Source organism: Arachis ipaensis, chromosome B1 (assembly GCF_059453495.1).
Source record: "Arachis ipaensis isolate K30076 ecotype BB chromosome B1, ASM5945349v1, whole genome shotgun sequence".
NCBI lineage: Eukaryota > Viridiplantae > Streptophyta > Magnoliopsida > Fabales > Fabaceae > Arachis > Arachis ipaensis.
In genome coordinates this window covers 139954548-139976886 of record NC_142436.1, presented here as the reverse complement: position 1 = coordinate 139976886, position 22339 = coordinate 139954548, and the positions used below count along the sequence as shown (strand labels likewise).

At 35.9% G+C, this 22339-nt stretch overlaps 3 protein-coding genes and 1 pseudogene across 3 annotated transcripts; 2 read left to right on the top strand and 2 right to left on the bottom strand.

Annotated features, from left to right (window-relative positions):
* Positions 1-2492: 2492 nt before the first annotated feature.
* LOC107636606 (alkaline ceramidase) lies at positions 2493-4714 on the top strand. Its single transcript, XM_016340108.3, has 3 exons — positions 2493-2664; positions 3144-3466; positions 3940-4714. Exons 2-3 carry the CDS (start codon positions 3216-3218, stop codon positions 4451-4453), a joined length of 765 nt encoding a protein of 254 aa, XP_016195594.1. The 5' UTR covers positions 2493-2664; positions 3144-3215; the 3' UTR covers positions 4454-4714.
* A 1663-nt stretch (positions 4715-6377) lies between these two features.
* LOC148578606 (uncharacterized) lies at positions 6378-6977 on the top strand. Its single transcript, XM_088503120.1, has one exon. The coding sequence runs from the start codon at positions 6378-6380 to the stop codon at positions 6975-6977; it is 600 nt and encodes a 199-aa protein (XP_088359246.1).
* A 1014-nt stretch (positions 6978-7991) lies between these two features.
* Positions 7992-12491, bottom strand: LOC107636616 (transcription initiation factor IIF subunit alpha). Its single transcript, XM_088501933.1, has 9 exons — positions 12062-12491; positions 11668-11826; positions 11348-11493; positions 10824-11185; positions 10163-10278; positions 9932-10066; positions 9485-9700; positions 8867-9085; positions 7992-8447 (listed from the first exon to the last, which is right to left on the bottom strand). Exons 1-9 carry the CDS (start codon positions 12230-12232, stop codon positions 8358-8360), a joined length of 1614 nt encoding a protein of 537 aa, XP_088358059.1. The 5' UTR covers positions 12233-12491; the 3' UTR covers positions 7992-8357.
* Positions 12492-14184: 1693 nt separating this feature from the next.
* On the bottom strand, positions 14185-14928 carry LOC148578605 (uncharacterized; annotated as a pseudogene).
* Between the last annotated feature and the right edge of the window lie 7411 nt (positions 14929-22339).

The window sequence follows — 22339 nt, the reverse complement described above, 5'->3', positions numbered from 1 at the left end:
TAAATCTTCTTCTTTTTCATGTGCTTCCGATTCACTTCTTTTTCATCCTCTTCTTCTTCTTCTTGTTGTCTTTAGAAATAGTCGTCACCATGATAAGAAGTGAAAGCCACATCGCAAGAAGTTTGAAGCAGTCATTGTTAATGGCAATACCGATCCCCTATTCCTAAACAACAAGTTCACTAGCACCAATATTAATTAACCCGGTGGCCTCTGGTTTGACCTTCTCGGATGGGGTACTGACTCTCCTAAAAAGATCAAGGAATAATTGAGACCTAAAGAGATCAAGATTGACAGGCTCACCATGTTGGCGGTTATGGGTACTTGGTTCCAGCACATCTACACCGACACTGGTCCATTGACAATTTCTTTAACGACCTTGCTGACTTCGGCCATGCTATCATTTTTGTTGTAAGTCCTCACAACCCACATGTTACATATATGCTTATCATTTTAATTTTGCTCGAAAATGCTTCTTATCCTTTGCTTCAGTAGCTTTCGATGGTCATTGTCTTCAAGAGTCGTGGAAAGAACCGTAAAAAATCAGGCGATGTTAGATTGTTCTAAACTACCGTTATTGTCTGTTCTAATGGAGGGGATGCACTGTTGATGTTGGTGAGAAAAGAGGAAAAAAATGTTGTAAGTGATCACCCCTCTCACAAAGCAACCTTTTCACTTTTTTGCATAGCTGAACGACAATATTTTACTTTTAAAACACGCCAAAAATCAAAATAGCGTCGTACCATTCATCCCATGTGACATTGCCACATCAATTTTTCGACTACTACTCACGTCTGAAATTCAGTCAAGGACTTGTATATAGTCCAGAATTTAATTTAAGAGTCCAAATTAATATAATTAAAATTTTAAAAATTAAATTAATACACAATAATCTTAAAAACCACTTTAAAAATTTAGTCTCTGCATGCCCCTTATCTAAACAAACCTTTCCGACCGAATTTAAAAGTAGATGTACCAGAAAAGATACCATTAGCTTGTATAAGTTGTAAAGCTTTAAAGGTGTTATTGCATTATACTATTATAGGTATAGAAATTCTTAACCACAACGCACTCCTGTCTCCATTCACATTTGCATATTGACACCACATTGGCCCTGTCCTAAACCCAAAACAAAAGGAAAGGCGGCAAATGAAGGATATTAACAAAAAACTCCAATGGATGTAAAAATGGAGGTTAGGTTCTCCAATCTGCATGGTTAGTATATGATGTAATATTAGGCTTTTTTTCACATTTAAACTAATATTAATTTTCCATTTGTTTACACTAAAAATGTTATTACATATTCTCCTTTTAATAAACATCAGAGTATTGCATTACGAAACTTTACTATGGCTACCACATGGACATTGGCCATCACCTATTTTCCATTGATTCATTTGCCTCATTCATCCTCCAAAGTCCAAAGTAAAATAAAGGTCCCGATAATCATCCTATGGTTGCAAATGATCATAGGTATAGTGATTGATGAGTGAGAAAGAGATAAAAACAAAGCTAATAATAACTGTTGGCAGAGGCAGGTAAGAAATTTTGGCTTGTGAGTTAAAAACATGTACAAGAATGCAAAGAGAGAAACTGATTAGAAGGTCCACAGAAGGGGTCCATGGAATTCAAATTATTGAGCTGCCTTAAACCCTCAATCAGGCGCCTCCATCCATCACTCCATATGCCTCCTAATTTTTTATTTTTTCTTTTCCGCTAATGTCCAATAAATTAAATTGATAAAATTATGTACCAGACTCATTTAAATCGAAGAAAGAAGAAAGAGAGAGATGCTGAGTGTGGGAGATAAAGCTCTTTGATTTGAATTGCGAAATATGAAAAATCATGCATTACTTGTTACACATGCTTTTTTATACGAAGAATGAAAATGTTAGAAAATAATCAGAATTTATTATTTTTTGTCATTAGTTAACCATTAATAATTAAAAATGTGAAATAAAATATGTTATTAAATTATTAAACTAAAAAACTATACTAAAAAAATTAAGTTGATGGCCAAATGATAGCAAAAATCAATAAATTCTGATATTTTCTATTATTTTTCTTTTTATATATAGGCTATAGCTATGATTAACCAACTCTAACTAACTTCTCTTAGCTTAAGCCAGCTGGCCAATAACCTCAACTAACTCATAATTAGTCATGCTGACTTGTCACAACAATCTAACTGTAATAACTACCACTCTTTTAACTAACAAATTTCTGAACCACAATCTGTCAACTTAAATTCTAATTATGTGTCTACTTAATCCTAAAACTCACACCCACGATCCACACGTACAGAAAAGACTTGGACCGAAATTGAAAATTTGAGGCCTCGTATGACATTGGGCCACAAATATATGAAGATTATTAGCAATTACCGACCCGATTTGGAATTAACTTGTTGTTCTGGCCTGTTTGCCAAATACGACATGCATAGTGTGCCGTTTCGTTGTTTCTATTACAGTCCATAGACCATAGGCATTAGGCGTAGTCCAGGGTTGTGGATTGTGGCGTGGTTGGAAATTGGAATTAGAAAATTATGGGTTGCGAAATTGTGATTTGAGTGGGCGCGTTTCGTTTGAGTTGCGTTGCGTTTGTGTTCTCATTCGCACACAGCATACCTCCTTCTCTTCCTCAGATTCAGATTCAGATTCATTTGAGGTAGGTTCTTCTTTCTTCTCCTTCTGCTACCTCCTATTTACTTTGGTTGAATTGAAACGATTGCTTAACTTCACTGTTGGATCAAAACATTATGGATCCATTTAAGTTTCATAGTTTCGTCGATTACTGTGATTTCTTTTTTTTTTATAATTATTTTTTAACTTCCGGTTTTACTACTATAGTCAAGTGTGTTAATTAAGGTGTGTACGTTTGTAATATTAATCGAACATCCACATTTTAATTAGCTATTTTCAACTTTCGAGTGTTCATTAATCATTATGTGGAGTATTGCGGTTCCTTTCTCGATTCTCTAGCTACCTGGTTATTGTTGTAACTCGCAAGATAGTGATTCTTATATAGATCCTATACGCCCGATACCATTATTCTTGTTATACTCACACTTGGAGCTGGTATCAGAAATTCATGGCTGCTGCTTGTATGGTTTATTGGAGTTTGATGTGTTGCCACATGTTTTGTAGGACTGTTTGTTTTGGCGCTCTGCAGCTGAAATATACTTATAAGAAAGAGGTGTCATCAGGCTGTAGAGGAGAATGGTGGAAACTTCAAGCTTCTGGGGTCCAGTCACATCCACTACAGAGTGTTGTGAAAAGAACTATGTATATTTGCCTTACATTGCAGAATTTTATAATACTATCTCCAACATTCCGACAATCCTTTTGGCTCTGATTGGTCTTATAAATGCTGTTAGACAACGATTCGAGAAAAGATTTAGCATTCTTCATGTATCCAATATGATACTTGCCATTGGAAGTATGTCGTACCATGCGACACTGCAAAATGTGTAAGTTTTAATTTCTGTCCTGTGTTTAGTAATTTTTTTATGTTTGCTTCTTTAATTTCCATTTTGTTCCAGTTTTCTTGGTATTGTACATTTTTGTTATCTAGAATTTTCATATTGAAAATTTGAAAAGTAGAGCATTTTCAAGAGATATGTTATCATCCCTAGCCACATATTTTCATGGGGATATATTTAATCAGAAGTATAGAATTTGTTCTCATGCTCTACACCATCAATATGGCTATAGTTTTACCAGCATAAAAACTACTTTTCTTTTATGCATAATAAGTATATCAGCATTTATGCAGTCCCTGAGAATTAATAATCCTCAATAACATTTTTCTTCTGCTGAATAAATAGTACTAGGGTGCTATGGTGTCCATCCCTTATACAAATGGGTAGGTTGGCCATCATTATTTCATTGTCTGTCTGTTTTGGATGACTATTTATTTTTCAGATGTTGTACTTTAATTTAGGCAACAGCAAAGTGATGAAACTCCTATGGTATGGGAGGTGCTGCTGTACATGTACATTCTCCACTCTCCAGATTGGCATTATCGCAGTACGATGCCCACCTTCCTCTTTCTATACGGTGTTGTTTTTGCCATTGCACATTCCTTTTTCCGTTTTAGTGTCGGCTTCAAAATGCACTATGTCGTACTCTGTCTCCTCTGCATTCCAAGAATGTACAAGTATTACATTTACACTCAAGATGTTGCTGCCAAGCGGCTTGCAAAGCTATTTATAGCCAATCTTGTATTGGGCAGTATATTTTGGTTCTGTGATCGTTTCTTCTGCAAGGAGATATCCAGTTGGCCTATTAACCCACAGGGTCACGCTTTGTGGCATGCTTTCATGGGTTTCAGTTTGTACTTTGCAAACACATTCTTGATGTTTTGCCGTGCTCAACAGCGTGAGTGGTCTCCAAAAATTGTATATTTTATGGGTGTTTTACCCTATGTGAAGATTGAGAAACCAAAAGGACAGTGAGAGAAACTTGTAGCAGAAGAAGGGAAGCTTCTCTGTCATTATATTTTGCCAGATAAGTTGTTAGCAAAAACGGTTTATGATATCTTAGGTTATTTTCTCTTTTCTGGTTTAGATCGGCTACAATGTTGATTGAGTATTTACATATTTCTTTCTAGAAGTAGGACATGTACCATATTTATCTTACGGATACTATTTTGTGCCTGGACCTTTGATAGCTCTAAAATTTTATGACAACCAAAAAGATAGTTTTGCAGTGCCGCATGTTGTTGGGCTCGCAAGTTGAGTCAAATTTTAACACTGTTTGGTGTCTTGTGTAACCGTATCAGGTGTGTGATAAGCTTCATATTAGATTATTATTACCAACTTTTTTGAAGCGCTCATAAATACCATATACAGCTTGCTGTTGCTTTCACAGAAGATTTTTTCTTTCAAGAAAGTTGGCACTTCTGATATTTGATGCTAAGTTGTCTTTTTGGGGCTCGATTTTGCTTGTGTTTATGCCTCTCGCCAGGGCTACTCTTGTTATAATGATCTACGAGCTAATTGGGACTTGAGATTTGTGTTTTGTGCTATTGAAATGTATATTTCTTTTTAGTCTAACACTCGCGCTTAATACTTTTCTAGTTTATGGAATGAAAGTGCTGGGCCTGACCTGAATTTATGTTGGTGAATTGAGTCAAACTTTCCCAGAATCTGAATTCAATTATATATTATATTCTATTGTATTATATTCTTGGACGGAATACTGTAAATATTTGCTGCACACACTGAATTGCAGTTTTGTTGCAATGCAATTATGCATAATTAAAAGAAATTCAAAAAAGGGATTACCCTCTCTTTCCTCCACCCTCCCCCTCCCGGCTCCCCTTTTTATCTTTTATTTTTTCTATTTTTTTAGTAAAAACATCTTGTGAATTGTAAAGCATAGTGGTATTTACTATTCAGTTGCAAGTTTCAAGGTTAATTTCAGCTGATTGTCAACTAGTTAAGCTATTTTGTGATTTTTTTTTTCTTTTTTTGTGTTTTAGCTGGTAATTATGTGATTTTGATCCCATCAATATTACCACCAGATTTTGTCCTGTCAAAATTCTTGTACTATGCATTCTTTGAAGCATTGATGATAAAGAATCGATAGTAACATTGTATCCTCATATCATCCAAAATACTAAAAGTAAAATTTTAAATTATATGGATATGAAGTCAAATTCTTATATAAGCAAATCGTATGAGTATTTTGTTGATAACTAGAGCTAAGTAGTACTTAGAAAAACACAAACAACGACAATAACCAAGCCGCCATGTTGCCAGAAAGATTCATTTGATTTCTTGGCTCTAGTATCTAGTTTTCTCCGTCTCGGAATTTTTCAAGAGTGGCCGAGGCATGTGGTTCAGTGGCAAAAGTATTTGCCTCAATCCAAAGCCACACAAGTTCGAATTCTAGCAGTGGTTGGTGGCTAGGTTAGTGCGTGTGAGTGGGTGTGTTAGTGTGTAATCTAGGATTGGGGGTTATCCAATCCATCGACCAAAAAAAAAATTTCTTTTGTTTTTAAATATTTTTGGTAAATTTCTAATAGTAAAAGTAAAAGCATTAAAAAATAAAAAAATATCTTTTTTAAAAAACTATAATTTATATCTTTTTTTTAAAAAAAATATTTTTCACATAATAAATGAATAAAAAAAATACTTTTATTTTATTTTATCTAAACATAATTAATAAATAAAAAGATTTTTTATATGAAATATTTAAATATAAAATCACTTTTATTTTTATAAAAAATCTTTTAAAAAATATTTTTAAAAAAATATCATTTAAAAGCCCTCTATATAACCCGCTAAAGATACTAAGCGGACTCAATTTCCTTATGATTGATGACGTTATTCTCCTAAGACTATACTCTTTAACTCATTTCTCATCCTCATACTAATGGGTGGTTGCCTCTGCACTCTGCGCCACCCAACATCGGCTGAAAAATCTAACTCAGTTGCTGTGACAGATGGAAGAGGATCATCATTGTCAGATTATGTGAGAAGTAAAAAAAATATGGATGTTGAGGCAGCTAAGAGTGAGAAGAAGGTTGTGACTCTAGAAGATTGGATGAAAGCTTCTTCTCCTAGCTCTAATAAGCATTCTAAGAAAAAGGTGCACCCATGCTTCAATCAATCTCAACTCCGTAGATCTTTGATAAGTGAAGCTCAAGACAGTTTATACTTGGACAGAACCATGAAGCAGCATCATCAAGAAAACGAAGAGTCATCGATTGTGAGAAGCTTAAGCTGCAAGTCACAGAAGAGGGTGAGCTTTAAGCTTCCTCACGTTGTCATATTTTACAACCCAGATGAGCCTTCTTGCAAACAAGCTTCATTAAGCTCATCAGAGGATACTGATTGCATTACTGAAGACTCGTTCGCGTCACCAAACTTTGGAGCAAATCTATTTGACTCAACGGAGGAGCCTGTTAGACTCGCTGTGGAAACTCTTCCTCGTGTCTTTGTCTCTTCTCGAATTTCTCACCTCTGTCAATGAATACATCAAAAATATTAAAAAGTTTCTATTATTATATTTTTGAAATGTGTCTTTAAGGCACAAGTTAGTTAAATCCTATAATAAAAATTAGTTAAATTCTATAATAAAAATGTCATTTTCAATTCTCAAAAAAAAAAAAAATCTCAAATTAATGTTCAAATAAATTAGACCAAAGAAAGTCTTATTTACAATTCTACTAATACTAAAGATTGAAATGTCAAAATTATTCTTAATAAATAAATAAGAAAAGATAAATAAAAAAACACAAGAATAAAATAGTAAAGAACACAAAATGCATTTCATTCATGCAATTAATTGTTTCAAATCATGAATTTAAATTTGAAATAAAATAAGAATTCACTTTTTAAGGGAAATAGAATTCTTTTCTCCCTTTGATGCGTTCCAAACACACCCTTAATATAAATCCTTATGTCTTCCAAAAGTGCATGTCTAAAGCACTTTAATTTCTTCTTCGTTGCTATTTGAGTAGTGTAACATAGAATAAACCTTTACCTGCGTGCATGCTTCGTCAAAATAATCCTATTTCATGCTAAGTAATTGAGAACAAGAGACAACGCGCCATGGCAAATACCCTAAGCTAAGATTGTGATTTATCTCATTTTATAAAGGTAAGTTACTTGTACAGTGTGACTTATGCGTATAACTTACAAGGAAGTTGTAGAATACTGATTTCTTACTACTACAAGATTCTCATGACTTGAATAAATAGATAAGAATAATCATTTAATCAATCACTTAATAATACATGATGTGTGTGTGTGGGTGTGTCTTTTTTTTTCTCATCAGCTTTTATTTATTTTCATTTTCATTGTTCTCTTCAAAAGACACTGTACTTCGACGTGAGTACATGGAAAGCGATCGAATGAGATCGAATTTTGAGTTGACGCCAACAAAAAAACAAAAAAAATATTCGAAATTTGAGATAGGCTACTTAAACGGTTAGCCATTAGTCCATCATCCTCAAGCTGAGACATGTAAAATAAAACTCGTTACTGGGTTAAAAACTAAAAATATGTCATAACTTATTACGCAGATTACATCACAATTATAAACAGCTGCATCTTGAGCAGAAAGAAATAGCGTCATTGCTTCCTCCTGTCATCTGTTTTTCATAAAACAGTTCATGAATAGCGCATGTGCGATATTGATGTACAATGAATTACACACTGAATAACCTCGTGTCATATATTGTCTCAAAAACAATTAATAACAAAAGTTAGAACAGCTGCCTCTCCCTGTTTTCTGGGGTTTTGAGGGCTAAAAACCAGAAACGATAACAATATAAAATTTGTCAACGCTTTTGGAACAATGGCGCTATGGTTGTAATAGCTTCTTTTCATCCCATTGTCAATTTTGTCATTAATCTCTTAATATAACATAACGGGATCCTCCATTACCCTTCGGTATCTTACAGATTCTCCTCAGGAGGTCCGCAAAAGGCTTTTTCTCCTGCACATACAAAAGAAGCACATGGTGTATATTCAACCTTCGCAACATTAACTTCAAAATAAATCAATTGTACCCCTTAGGTGATCTCCAGGCTAAGAGTAAGCATTCTTATCCTTACTACATGACCCAGATTATATCCAGCTGATGGAACAAGACACATTCCCCGCCCAAATTATACCATAAAATTTCAAATGGCATTACTTTATTCTGACGCTAACTGGTCACAAATTAAATGAAGTGATGCAGAACATTTCTAAGAATCTGAGAAACAAGTTGCACCCTTCCACAGATATAACAAATTACAACACATTCTAACAGGGGGATACAGTATAAAGACATTGGTTAAAAATGATAAGAATGGCTAAGCAAACAAAAGCATCTTAAGAAGGCTAAAGCAGAAAATGGTTGATAAAGCTTACCTCTGAAGTTTTTAGTCTTCCTTTGAATTTGGCTACGAGATCTTGTGTGGTTAGTGGAGTCTTTTGCATTAAAACAGCTCTGATTTCTTCCTCAGTCACGGGTCCAGAAGCTGCAGAAGAAGACCCTGCCTTTGATGATGGTGCTGGTGATGTACCCTTTGAAGGCCCGTTACTTTTGGATGCAGACCCATTTTCTTCTTTCACAGTTGGTTTTGTTTCCTAATTGAATGGGAAGGGGATAATGAGGATTTCAGTAACTCTTGCATACAATCCCCCATAATGAACTTTCAAACTAAAGTATTAAGTCTTAAAAAATAAGACCCTTTTAAGCAAAAGCTATATCACGTTTGAATGCATCAAAAGAAACTAACGCCAAGTTAATTCGTCAATTCTGCATTTCAAGAGCCTATTTATGCAGCTAAGTTTTATGAAAGATAATGTAGTATGCGTATTAATTTTAAACCATCATAAAATAATGTGATGCTGAACCATTAAAGGTGTTTGTCTTCGTAAGTAGTGGTTATATAGCCAAAGTCTTCTTTTCTCTGAGAATAAAAGAGAAACTACTATAATGAAGGGCCTTAATAATCAACCAAACACAGAAAAGCAATGGCATACGTTTTCTGTTTTAACTTTCTTTGGTTGAGCACTATTAGATGCTTTTGAATCCTCATTTAATTTCCTCTTCCCCTTTGAAGACTTAGAAGTAGAGGGAGTCCCCCGAGCAGTTCCTGATGCTGCAGGTTTTAACGGACTATTGTCAGCTGGCTCTTCCTTAGGTGCATCCTTCTGCTTTGGAGCAAATGCAGCAGGGATGCTAGCATCGTCATTCTCCTAGATGAAATAAAATGACCAATTAATGGATGAAAAATGCTCACGTCTAATTCATCGTGCAAGTGCAAAAAGTTGTGCCTCACCAAAAGATATTGTAGTTTGTACCGAGCTATATATATCTTCCATGTAATTGGAAGTAAAAAGAATAATGGAACAATTATAGTTGCAGCTAACAAAATAATAGAGAAGTGAAAAAACATAAATGAAGAAAATGAAAAAGAATAACCATACATCTTCGTCATCGTCATCATCCTCGGCATCAGATTCATTCATGCCACCAGCTCGTCCAAGCAACATCTTCAGCTCTTTCCCAGATTTACTCAGACCTCCTCCATCTTCATTATCTTCATCCTCATCCTCCTCATCCTAAAATAATATATTAGTGTAGTTTCATAATAAACCAAGGGTGAGTACCAAGAGGGTTAGTTCCTAAAAATGGGTTGCAAAATAATTGAAATTTACCTGCTTGATTTCAGGAGGAGCAGGAACTTCAGGAGCCAAATCTTCCCTTTCCTCGGGATCATTGCCAACAGCTTCATCATCATCAGTGAAAATCTCTTCGTGTTCCCAATCATCACCTAAAAGATGTGCATACGTATGATTAGCAAGAAGAATAAGCATATACATGAAGATTTCAATAAGATTAATAACTTCAAATAAAATTAAGTAAAAAAAAGGCCATCTGTAGGCCAAATTAAAAGTAATTACTTGAATTGAATGCAACCAATAAGCAAAGGATACTAATGAGAAAATACACTACCTAAGCCCACCAGGTTAATAGTCGCAATGACTAGTCATGGTTAATATTAACAAGTACACTACACTGGTGTTGACAATGTTCTCTTTCTCTAGCTAAACTCCATTTTTTTTCTTCTTATAAAAAAGTTCTGTAGTTATAACCATCAACAACATCTAAGGCAGTCAACTCCCAATATTTGATTCACTTAGCATCCAATTTGCTCTTCAAATTGACTCTCTAGGCTATATCCTCCACCAAGAATACACGTATAAAAACACTGAAGCAATCAACTGAAAATGATGAATAAAACTTCACAAAAAGGAGAATTGATGTGTAATCTAAAATAACTGCTTTGTAGCATTTTCATCAGAAAAATTAACTTACCCTTCTCAATATCATCATCATCCTGATCAAGGTCTCCTCCCCTTGGACCTTCTTCATCGTCATCGCCATCTCTTTTATCAAGTCCAAGTCTATGCTTCCTTGTTGCCTCCTCCTCTTCGTCCTCCTCCCCCTTATCAGAGACATGACCCTCATGATCATCACCACCTTTTTTGCGGCCTTTCCCGGCAGTGCTCTCCTTCTCTTCAAATTTTGCACGTTCACCAAATACAGCAGGTCCATTATTTGCAGCTTTCATCATCCATCTTTCATATCCATCTGCAGTTTTCTTTCTATTCTTAATTTTCTCTTCTGCTTCCTCCAGAGTCAATTGCTTATACTGTGCAACCTTGTTAAAGTTGTACCTAAAGATTTTTTTACGAAAAGAGAATAAATATGCATTATTATACATCTGCATTCTTCCTTTGATTTGACTGGTAAGCGCAACAAAAAGAAAAATAAAACTAAAACCACGGGAAAATTCTCAGAGAGGAACACCACCCTTATTCTGAAAAGAACAAACATACCAAGAACCAGCAGGAATGGCAACAAACTCCTTCCTTTCCATCATGAGAAGGTAATATGTAGCTGATTGTGCACCTTCGAGATTACCCTGGTATTGGAACTGACCCGTTTCATCCTCCAACAGCCAAGGCTTGTTCTTGTACTTCTCCTATGACATACAATAAGCAAATATGCAGGAAATAAACATCTGGGATTTCCATGGTGAAAGCAAAAATACAATGCTAACATGTCAAGCTTCAACGAAAAATATTAGATAAGGGGAATATCACTTTCAATCCCATATCATCAATTTGCACATGGAAGGATGGATAAGATTCAATACCCGCAAAGCATCAGTAATTTGGCGGTTCTGCAGTCCATCCTTCTGAAGGGACCACTTGTTTTCAGCACTTTTCTTCTTAGAGAAATTAGGCAACCCAGTCACGAATCTTCCAATGAAGTAATTTTTGTCAGTGGTTGAGCTTGCACGAACATTATATTCCTGTCACAAACAACACCATTGACCATATGCTTTCGTTAATCAGCAAATAACAATAACGAAAGAGTAAAAATGCTAGTTTGTATATGCAACTGTCGTAATGCTTGCAACGAAGCGAAAGGAATTAGAATGCCATGCCATCGAAGAACCAAGTATGAATTATTAGGTGGAAAAACAATAGAAATCCGGGAAGGGAAAAATGAATGAATGAACGGAGACATCGGAATTGAAATCGAACTCGAATCAAGCGAGTGATGGTGGCGCCACAGTCGAAGCATTTGGCCTTTTTCTCAGCCATGGTCTTGCCGCAGGTCAAACAGAGAGTCATGTGCTTGCAATTGCTTCCGTAAAGGTCGGTGGTTGATCCACATCCACCGCACGACGCCTTCAGTTGCAGGTCCATCGACATTTTCCCGGTAATCAATCAATCCAAAACGCTAATTCGCAAGAGTCTACGGTTTCATGTAATAAATTCAATAGCAATTTTTGGTGCGCATCTTCTAAGATTTTAACTCAGCGGCGCGCACCACCGATTTGTAATGTTATGTATGTAATAATATCTACGACGACGGTACGACACTGAATTCATCTCCCGACTTTTCCTCAGATTTGAGCATTCTCTCAATAGGCTTGGCATTTTATAGCACTGCGAGGTTACGAACCCATCTGAGCTTGGGCTTGCACATTAATTGGGCCTTTAAATAAATTTATTTTTGAATAAATATCCTATTCGGTCCTAACTTTTTTTGTCCGTGGGAGATATTACACCTTAATCATTCTTAAATCTCAATTAAGTCTCACCCATTAAGAAAAATAAATAAATTGACCATTGCTACCAGATGACAAATAACCGTGTCAAGTGTCACCTCCAAAAGGTTGCAGGAACTAAAAATCTCTCTTTTCTTTTTCTTCTTTTTTTTCATTTTTTTCCTTCATCAAAGGCGAATTTTATTGTCATCCCTTACACAACCACTAAATCCTCATTTTCATTCACCTCAAGAATTCATGATTCAAAACCCTTCCAACTCTCACCATCCAAAACCCTTCCAACTCCTTACACAACCACTATTTCACGTTGCTTCACAAGTCTCTGACTTTGTGAGCCAAATAGAAGAAGAAGAATAGAAGAATAGAAGAATAGAAGATACAGAAGTTGAAGAATTGAAGCGTGGCATGCCGCATGCATACTACATAGTATTAGGGGATTTTTATTTTAATAAATAAAATAATTATAATAATTATTGAAATAAATAATTTAAAAAATATTTACCAAAATAAATGTCCTTCCCTTATCTCGTTTACATTATAAACGAGATTTGCATGTATCTCGTTTACAGTGTAAACGAGATAAGACAGGTGGACGCAACACATGTATAGTGTAAACGAGATACGTATATTTATAAATATAAAAATATAATTTCTGAAAATAATAAAAAAATATTAATAATATCAATAATCCAAACTTTTAGCATGCAATTAATACTTAAAAAAGTTGGTAGAAGAGATTAAAATGAATATGTTTGATCAATTAATATTCAAAAAAAGTACATAAAAAATTGAGAAAATAACCATTTTTAACCATGAAAGATTCGAACACTGACATTTTTACCCATAAAAAATGAAAATTAAAATTATACCCATGAAAGATAGGCTTTTGCAGACAAAATTATCCGAATCCTAAAAAATTAAATACAATTCCCAAATTACCCTCATAATATATCGGGTAAAAAAACAAAATAAGCCATGGTTGGTTTAATATTACACGAATAAGCCAATGAAAAAATTGATTCAACAATCAACCAATGTGCATAACTATGTAATTCGAATCACCACGATTCGAACTCAATTTGAATGTAGTTCGAATTAGTGCAATTCGAACTACTTACACGCATGCATCCAACGTAATTTGAATTGGTGCAATTCGAATTAGCTTAACTTAATTCGAAACATGCTGATTCGAATTAGCATGATGTTGCAACCCTATATAATTCGAATCTCACTGATTCGAACTATGCACGTTTCACCACTAGTAGTAATTTGAATTGGGGTGTTTCGAATTACATATTGGTCAATTCGAAATGTGCTAGTTCGAATTAGTGAGGATGTTCACGTTTCGTAATGTTGGTTCACCACAGAGGATCGATTAAGAGAAAAAATTGTTCGAGAAGTCTGTTGAAAACACAAGGCAAAGAAAAGCTCTACAATAACATAGTTACCGAAAGTAGCATTGAAATGCCGTTTTCAAAGTACAACATCATGATAAAATTCTAACGAACCGAAACATAAATAGTCAAAATACAATAATAAAGTTCGCTAAAATACAACAATGAACATGAAAAAAAGCCATACAAGATACATCAATCATCTAAAAAGATGCGAACCGGTGAAGCAACGACGGGGTACTCGTGTCCTCTAGCCTCTCCGGATAAGCGGCTCTTTGTCTTCAATCTCATCATCCTCCTCGTCCGGGGCAGGCTGTGCAGGTGGCCTAGGCTGGACGGAGGCCCCAGACGGCTTGGCACCTGAATGTGATGCAGCAGTATAGGTGGAAGGAGGAGTACCACCCAATGCAAAAGGGTCAGCAACTGCCATCGAAGGAGGCTCGTTAAGATCGACAGCTAACGGTGCAGGCGTGCCAGAACTCTGACCACGCCGACGGGCCGCATCATCCTCCTGCATGATGGCAGTAAGCTCATCTAGAAAGTGTGAACCGCTATATGCCGCATCAAGCCCGTCAGCTGCCAGGAAGTCTGAAAACATCGAACCCGGGCTAACCCAAGGCGTACTCTCCTGATGTGTCATATCATCGGCAGGGACACCAACAAAGTAATCGCCTAGCGGCCCTAAGCCAAGTCCACCATCACCCTGATCTGTCCCGTCCCCCATACCAGAGCCGTACCACTCATCTCCATGCCCTACATGATGGGGACTAACACTCCCCACTGCAGCATGCCCTCCAGCGTCCCCACCCACGGGCCCGTGCCGATCGTCGTCGTCGTCATGACCATGGTGTCCGTGATCGTCAGCCGCAGCACGTCCTCTCCGTCTGCCTCCGTGGCCTCGTCGTCTTCCTCCAGGGCGGCTGTCCCCATCACCCTCCTCCATAGCCTGGTCCAGCCACCTCCACTCGCGCTGGCTTCGACGTGTCCCCACACGAGCTCTCATCTCAACCCGACGCCTATCCGGGACGTCGTCAACACGATCCATGTCGGGTACTCGCCCAGCACCCCTCTGCGACACCTCCACGGGAATAGGAACGGCTCCCGGATCACCCAAATACATCTCTGGTGACAGAAACCTCTTTCCATGCTGACTCTACCACTGCAGGTAATCATGTGATGGTCCAGGGTCTGCAACAACATCGTACCGAAGAACGTGGTCGGCACGGCTCTCCCAATGAAGATGCCATAACTAAAGAGCCGACGGGAACCAACGATCACCCCCTCTCCCGTCCTTCGACATCAGAAAGTCGATGTTCAGGGCGGGATGTGGACGGGGCTAGACTCCGCCGAACTGCGGTAAAACCCTATCTATCTGATGCCACTCTATCACGGCAAAGTAGATCAGTGACGTCACAGATCGTCACATCGCCATATGCCGAGGCTCCAACACCTCCGGATGCACAACCTGCAGTACCTTGGGGGAGCTATAGGGCATCCAGATAAACTGCAGAAATATTCCAACATTTTTCAGTTCAATCCATGATCTAAAGTCAAGAAGTTTAATTAATTAAATAAACATAGTCGGTTAGTATACTCACATCGGTGGCCTGTAACATGTCTAGCCTCAATCTCCAGTTCTGCACTCTAGGTTCCTTCTCGCCACCGGAAGGGTTGTAACCTGACCACCTACATCTCACATCGGTGTTACAACTAATTAAAAGTGTGAAAGATTTGTATAACATAAGAGGCGAACATTTAATCAACTATTTTAAATTGAAATAGAAAGGTCTAAGAACGGTACCTCGAGGCCAAGGGCCAGCTGCACGTATCATACCCAGCAGGCCTAAACCTAGGAAAGCGCCAGAAGATCCAGGACTGAAGTAATTGAAGTGGGCCCGCTAACTTTACCATATGTCTGTTTGCCACTCGGCACATGCACCGGTACAACCATGCTAGTGCTGCAGACCCGCAGCTGTAGGTACCCATCTCCTCAAGCCTAGCAACGTATGGAAGCCATCTGATGTGAATGCGGTTGCTGGACTTGTCGGCAAACAGCTGAGTACCCAACAACATCATGATATATGCACGAGCAAAGCGCCGCATAGTCTCCTCATCGGCTCCTGTGGGGCACTCCCCAAAAGTTTCCTGGAACCAAGTGCAGTTTACAGCGAACTTCTGAACTTGGCTCGGAGGAGGAACCACTCCAAGAAACTCCTGGAACCACACCCAGGCAGGACGGCCACCCTCGATGTATATATGGAAATTCGTAAGGCAACCACTGACATAGCGTCCGTCCACTGGCAACCCCAACTGGTATGCCACATCCTGAAGTGTGATCGTGCACTCTCCGAACGGCATGTGAAAGGTGTGCGTCTCCGGACGTCACTGCTCGACGAATGCACTAACAAGGGGCTCATCTAATCGGAACCATCTATCGTTCAGCCTCACAAGATGGTATAATAAACCACATACAAAAGTAATATAATAAACCACATACAAAAGCCATATAATAAACCACATACAAAAGTAATATAATCAACCACTTCCAAAACCGCATTTAAACCCGCTTACATAAACCACATACAATACCGCTTACAATTCCACTAACAAAATACCACTAACACAAACCGCTAACTTAAACCGCTAAACTAAACCGCCTATCAAACCACAAACAAAACCACTTCAACAAACCACATGCAATACCACCAACAAAAACCACGTGCAGCATCACAAAAATAAACCACCAAAAAAAAACTAACCTCCTCGTTGATGACCCCGGTAATATGAGCCACTCCATCCAACCGATATAGTCTACCTAGATCGTCCTCCATCAGCTAAATACTCTGCTCCAGCCTTTATCGGAGCGAAACTAGGTCGTTTTTTCTGGGATTTGGTGGGGTCTGAGAGTGGAAAAGTGGTTCGAATGGGGTGAATTCGAACTCCTTTTATAGGAAAATCTAGTGTAATTCGAAACACCCTAATTCGAATTACTACTAGTGGCGAAACGTGCATAGTTCGAATCAGCATGTTTCGAATTAAGTGAAGCTAATTCGAATTGCACCAATTCGAATTACATTGGATGCATGCGTGTAAGTAGTTTGAATTGCACTAATTCGAACTAATTTCAAATTGAGTTCGAATCGTGATGATTCGAATTACATAGTTATGCACATTGGTTGATTGCTGAATCAATTTTTCTATTGGCTTATTCATGTAATATTAAACCAACCATGGCTTATTTTTGTTTTTTATCCTAATATATCATAACTCTAACCTCTAATTTTACCCCCATATCACTATTCCTCCAATCCCAAATCCTACCATCACTTTTATCCACAACTACATTACTGCCGTCATCACCACCACTGTCACCTGCGAAGTGCCAATCGGAGAAGCCAGGGTCCACGGGAATTTCGGCAGCGAATATGGCACGGAGGTCTGGTGGGAAGGTGAAACCGAACTCGGCCTCGGCGCGTGCGAACTCAGCGTCGGAGAGACCCGATTGGACCTGAACACCTGACTTGCGTAGAGGCTTTATGACTTTATCGATGAGCGAAGAGAATGAAAGGAGGCCATTTTTTACCGGGAGCAAGGATGGTGCGGAAGTGGTTAGAACGGATGCAGCCTGGGACGATAGGCGACACAAGCCCGCTATGTGGACCGGATTTAGACCAGTCATCCTCTGGTTCACGTCCACCATTATGTTGTGTTTACTGAAGTGGGTATGTAGTGTTGTTGTTCTGTTTTTTGTGGGTATTGGGGTTGCAGTTCCGTTATGTAGTTTGTTTTGAGTGTTTCATGGAGAGAAAAAGCTTTGTGGCAGAAGAAGAGTTGAAATGCTTAGGAAGCCAAATCAAAAGAGGATTATGAAGAATAAGGTGAAGGAGAAAACGAGGCCAATGGTACAAAAATTGAAAAATAGTGAAATCTTTTAATTGTGTTCTTTCTCTTTGCTATTTTGGTATTTTTTATTTTGAAAAAAACAAAGCAATTCTTTTTTTTTTCCATTTTTACATGAAATGGGATCTATGATTGGATTTTGATAAAAATAGAAGAGAATGTACCAGAGATAAATAAAGTTTTGGATTTGGTGAGTTTTACGATGTGTGTGTTCTAAGTCTTCATTGATGATGATAATGGATACTGATGGTGGAATTGAACGTGTGTTGGGGTAGTGTCCATGAGCAATAGAAGTGGTGATGGCAGTGGTGGTAATGGTGATGGCGGCAGTAACGACAGTAGTTAGAGATGAGAGCAGTGGTAGGATTTGAAATTGGAAAAATGGTGGTGTAGAATAAAATTAAAGATTAAAGTTAGATTATATTAGAGGGTAATTTGGGAATTGTGTTTAATTTTTTAAGATTTGGATAATTTTGTCTGCAAAAGTCTATCTTTCATGGTATACTTTTAATTTCCATCTTTTATGGTTAAAAATGTCAGCGTTCCAATCTTTCATGGTTAGAAATTATTATTTACTCAAAAAAAATTCAGATTAAATTATAGATACAATTAGATTGATTTAAATTTGAAAATTAAAAAACTCGTACGTGTTCAAGTTCCATGATGAGAATAAATACGGTAATTGTGTCCACTCCTAAAAATTAAAAGATGGAAAGCGTGAAGTTGATGGATAAATAAAATAGAGAAAGGATGGGGAGATAACCGTTTTAATTGTGTGCTAGGGAGATGGAGATAACTGTTTGCCCATTGTTAGGAGAAGTTAATGGGGATAAATAAATAACTATTTGCCCATTGCTAGGAGAGGTTGATGGGGATAAATAAAACAGACAAAGAGTGGGAGATAACTATTTCAAATTTTCAATTCTCTTCTCATTTTTCTCTATTTTATATCTCGTGCATTAATTTCATGCTTACGTGCTTATTTTAAAGGAAAAATTTTTCTAAAGGACCATTAAAAAGATTTAATTATTAAAAAGGACTTTTAATACTATAATTATTAAAAAAGACCAATTTTTTTATAATATTTATATAAGAAGAATAACCAAATCTTTTTATAAAGAGAGAAATATATCATTAACTATTTTTTTATTTATTTTTTATAATATTTAATATATGCTGTTTGATTCTCAACATTATATAGATATGTATGAATATTCACTTGGGATTAATTAGTTAATTAATTTAGGAAAAATTAATACTCTAAAAAATCGTTAAGGAGATTTAATTATTAAAAATAATCTTTAATATTAAAATTATTAACAACGATGAAATCTTTTTATAATATTTAAGAAAAAAGACCAAATCCTTTTATAAAGAGACAAATATATCTTTAATTATTTTTTATAATTTTTATATTAATATTTTTTTTTTAAATTTTAGTAATTTTTATTATTTATTTATTTATTTTACTTTTCTTATCTTTTGTCTTTTTTTTCGTTGGGTAAAGATCACAAAAATAAAAAAAATTAATAAAAATAAATAATTAATTAATAAAAATTACTAAAATTTTAAGAGAAATAAACTTTATCAATATAAAAATTATAAAAAATAAATAAAAAATAATTAAAAATATATTTGTCTCCTTATAAAAAAATTTGGTCCTTCTTAATAATTTTAGTATTAAAAATCTTTTTTAATAATTAAATCTTTCTAACGGTTCTTTAGAATAATTTGTGCATTTATGTGCTTTCAAAATAAACGTATTAACGTGCTTATTTTAAATGAATAGTTCATCTTCTTTATTATTTAAAATAGACTGTTTATCTTCTCTATTATTTAAAATCGTCCATTAATAGTTTTGTCCAATTTAAATTATTAATATTTTTTATTATTTTTAAAAATTATATTTAATTATTTATAAATACATATATCTCGTTTACACCGTAAATCTTATTTACAGTATAAACGAAATACGTACAAAATTATCTCGTTTACAGTATAAACAAGATAAGAGAGATATTTATTTCGATAAATATTTTTAAATTATTTATTTTAGTAATTATTATAATTAATTTATTTATTAAAATAAAAAATCCCATAGTATTAATGCGTTTTTCGTTTCTCTCTCCTATTGTTTAACTTATTTTATTATTATTTTAGTATATCAATAAAATCGTTTTATTATCATTGTAGCGTAATAATGAAATTGGTGTCTCCATAAGTATAGTAATTCAATATTTCTCCCTTTCACTAGTCAATAGTCATGTTGCTGTATTGAATAATATATTATTATATAGTATTGTGATTGTTTCATAGTTGGCCCCTTCATAGTTATACATGTAATATTGTGATTGTTTCAACGTGTGATTTTATAAAATTGTTAGTGTATTATACATAAATAATTATATTTACTCTTATATTTACAATATAATATTTTATTAATTTAATATATTATTTAAATTTTAATTTATAAGATATTCTAAATGTGTCGTATCCAAATTAAAAAAACATATTAATGTATCGCGTGTCGTATCGTGTCCGTATCGCGTGTCGTATCCGTATTTCTTAGGCTATCAGCGATAGAGGAAGAAAGAAATTACGGCAAATACGACAAAGAGCGATAATAATAAAAGTTGCTTTCATTTCTTATTTTATTTTTCATTATATAGTAATGGTTGCAGTTTTGGTTGCTTACCGCTCCATTGTATTATGTTAAGCTCTCTTGTTAAAAAAAAAAAAAGACAGAGCGGTGACATCAGACAGCGGTGAAGTACCTCGCACGACAATAAAAAGAAGAAAAACCGTAGCTTGAGACTATTTTTGTATGCGTTGAAAGAAAGTATATTGAAGAAGAAGAGGTAGAGAGGGAGTTGTGTAAGGGATTGAAAGAGTTTTGGATGGTGGATTTTTGAGGTGAATGGAGAATGAGGTTTAGTAATTGTGTAAGGGGTGGAATCCGCTATGGATGAAGGAAGGAAGAAGAAAAAAAAGAGATAGAGAGGGGGTTTTTAGTTCTTGTAACCTTTTGGAGGCGACACTTGACAATGTTACCTGACACGTCAATGAATAACTGTTTGTCATCCGATAATAGGAGTCGATTTGTTCATTTTCTTTAATGAGTGGAGGGTCTAATTAAAGTTTAAAAATGATTAAAATGCGTTGTATCTCATAAAAAAAATAGGGATCGAATAGAGTATTTATTCTTTATTTTTTATATATTTATAATATAAAAGATTGTTACATAAATAATTAATCACAATTTGTCATATCAATAAAAATAATACTTTAAAAAGTTACACAATTTTTACTAGATAACGTATAAATTTTTTTAGCTGAGATATCAAAATTAAGTTTTCTATTTATATATTAAAAAAGTTGTCCGAAATAAGATAAGAATTTATTTATTTTTTCCGCTATAATAGGAAATAAGATTTTGTTAGACTTATAATGTATGATTTTTGATGTATATGAAAGCTGAAAACGGCGTTCAAGATAATGATTATGTTTTTTTTTTAATATCTTTGAGTTTGGTAAGACAAAAATTAATTTATTATAGATTAAAATTTTATTTAAAAGTTTGGAATTGACTAATGTATTATTATATATACAAAGTAAAATTTAAATTTTTAATATTTTTTTAGTAAATGTTTGGTTGATTGGGTACCAAACGGGTCGAACAGATGAGATGGGAGACAGTGGAATCTGGACTGGATTGTTGGTAAACGGGTGGATTATCCGGGCTATGGTAATGGAGAGTGAGAGGCTGGGATCTTGCGACCTCACGAGCTATGGTGTTGGAGAGGGGGGAGCCACCTGCAAAAAGGACTCCGACGCTCAAGTTAGGGATCCGTACAGATGGCAGTAAAAGTGAGGAGATAGTGACGTACCTCGGGGAGGGGTTGGGCCCTCCCCCTATATACTCTGTACCTAGGGTGGGTCCCACAAGGGCAGACCCACCTTCTAGGAAGTTTCCTTTTCCCCCAACTGGGTCGGGCCGAAACAGTGCCCCAACGTGTCAGCTATAGTCGTGAGTGCCGTTGTTAGCGCGTTCTGATCAGTTGGAGCGTGCCCCCTACACGCGAGCCAGCTTCGCCATTTTGGGGAAGTGCTGTTTGTCACCTCGTTCTTCGCGCCTGCAATTAAGTGTATTTATGACTAATTTGAAGGCAGGAAAAAAGTCTATTTTACCCCTGACCTTCGCGCTTCTCTGTGACAGTTACTCTTTGCTTTGGTTTCCTTTTCCTTCCCTTATGCTTCCATTCCTTATTTCCTTACAAACTTCTCTTTTTCCTTCTACATTCTCTGAAGCTTTTCATTTGAAATCGATTCAGCAAGGTTTCTTCAAAATTTCGCAACTCCTTTCGATCATTATCATTTTCCTAGTGAATGGTTCCTTCCTTTCATGTTTCTTAGCTTTACTGCGTGTTTATGCTACCTGTGTGTTTTTCACTTCA

What these genes read in the sequence shown, in the direction of transcription:
- LOC107636606 (XM_016340108.3), top strand. Translation starts at nt 3,216, where the DNA reads ATGGTGGAAACTTCAAGCTTCTGGGGTCCAGTCACATCCACTACAGAG. An exon ending in CATGCGACACTGCAAAATGT is followed by an intron (nt 3,467 to 3,939) that starts GTAAGTTTTAAT and finishes ACTTTAATTTAG; the next exon opens with GCAACAGCAAAGTGATGAAA.
- LOC107636616 (XM_088501933.1), bottom strand. Translation starts at nt 12,232, where the DNA reads ATGTCGATGGACCTGCAACTGAAGGCGTCGTGCGGTGGATGTGGATCA. An exon ending in CTCCTCCTGAAATCAAGCAG is followed by an intron (nt 10,067 to 10,162) that starts GTAAATTTCAAT and finishes ATATTATTTTAG; the next exon opens with GATGAGGAGGATGAGGATGA. An exon ending in AGAAAGTTAAAACAGAAAAC is followed by an intron (nt 9,086 to 9,484) that starts GTATGCCATTGC and finishes CCATTCAATTAG; the next exon opens with GAAACAAAACCAACTGTGAA.
- LOC148578606 (XM_088503120.1), top strand. Translation starts at nt 6,378, where the DNA reads ATGGGTGGTTGCCTCTGCACTCTGCGCCACCCAACATCGGCTGAAAAA.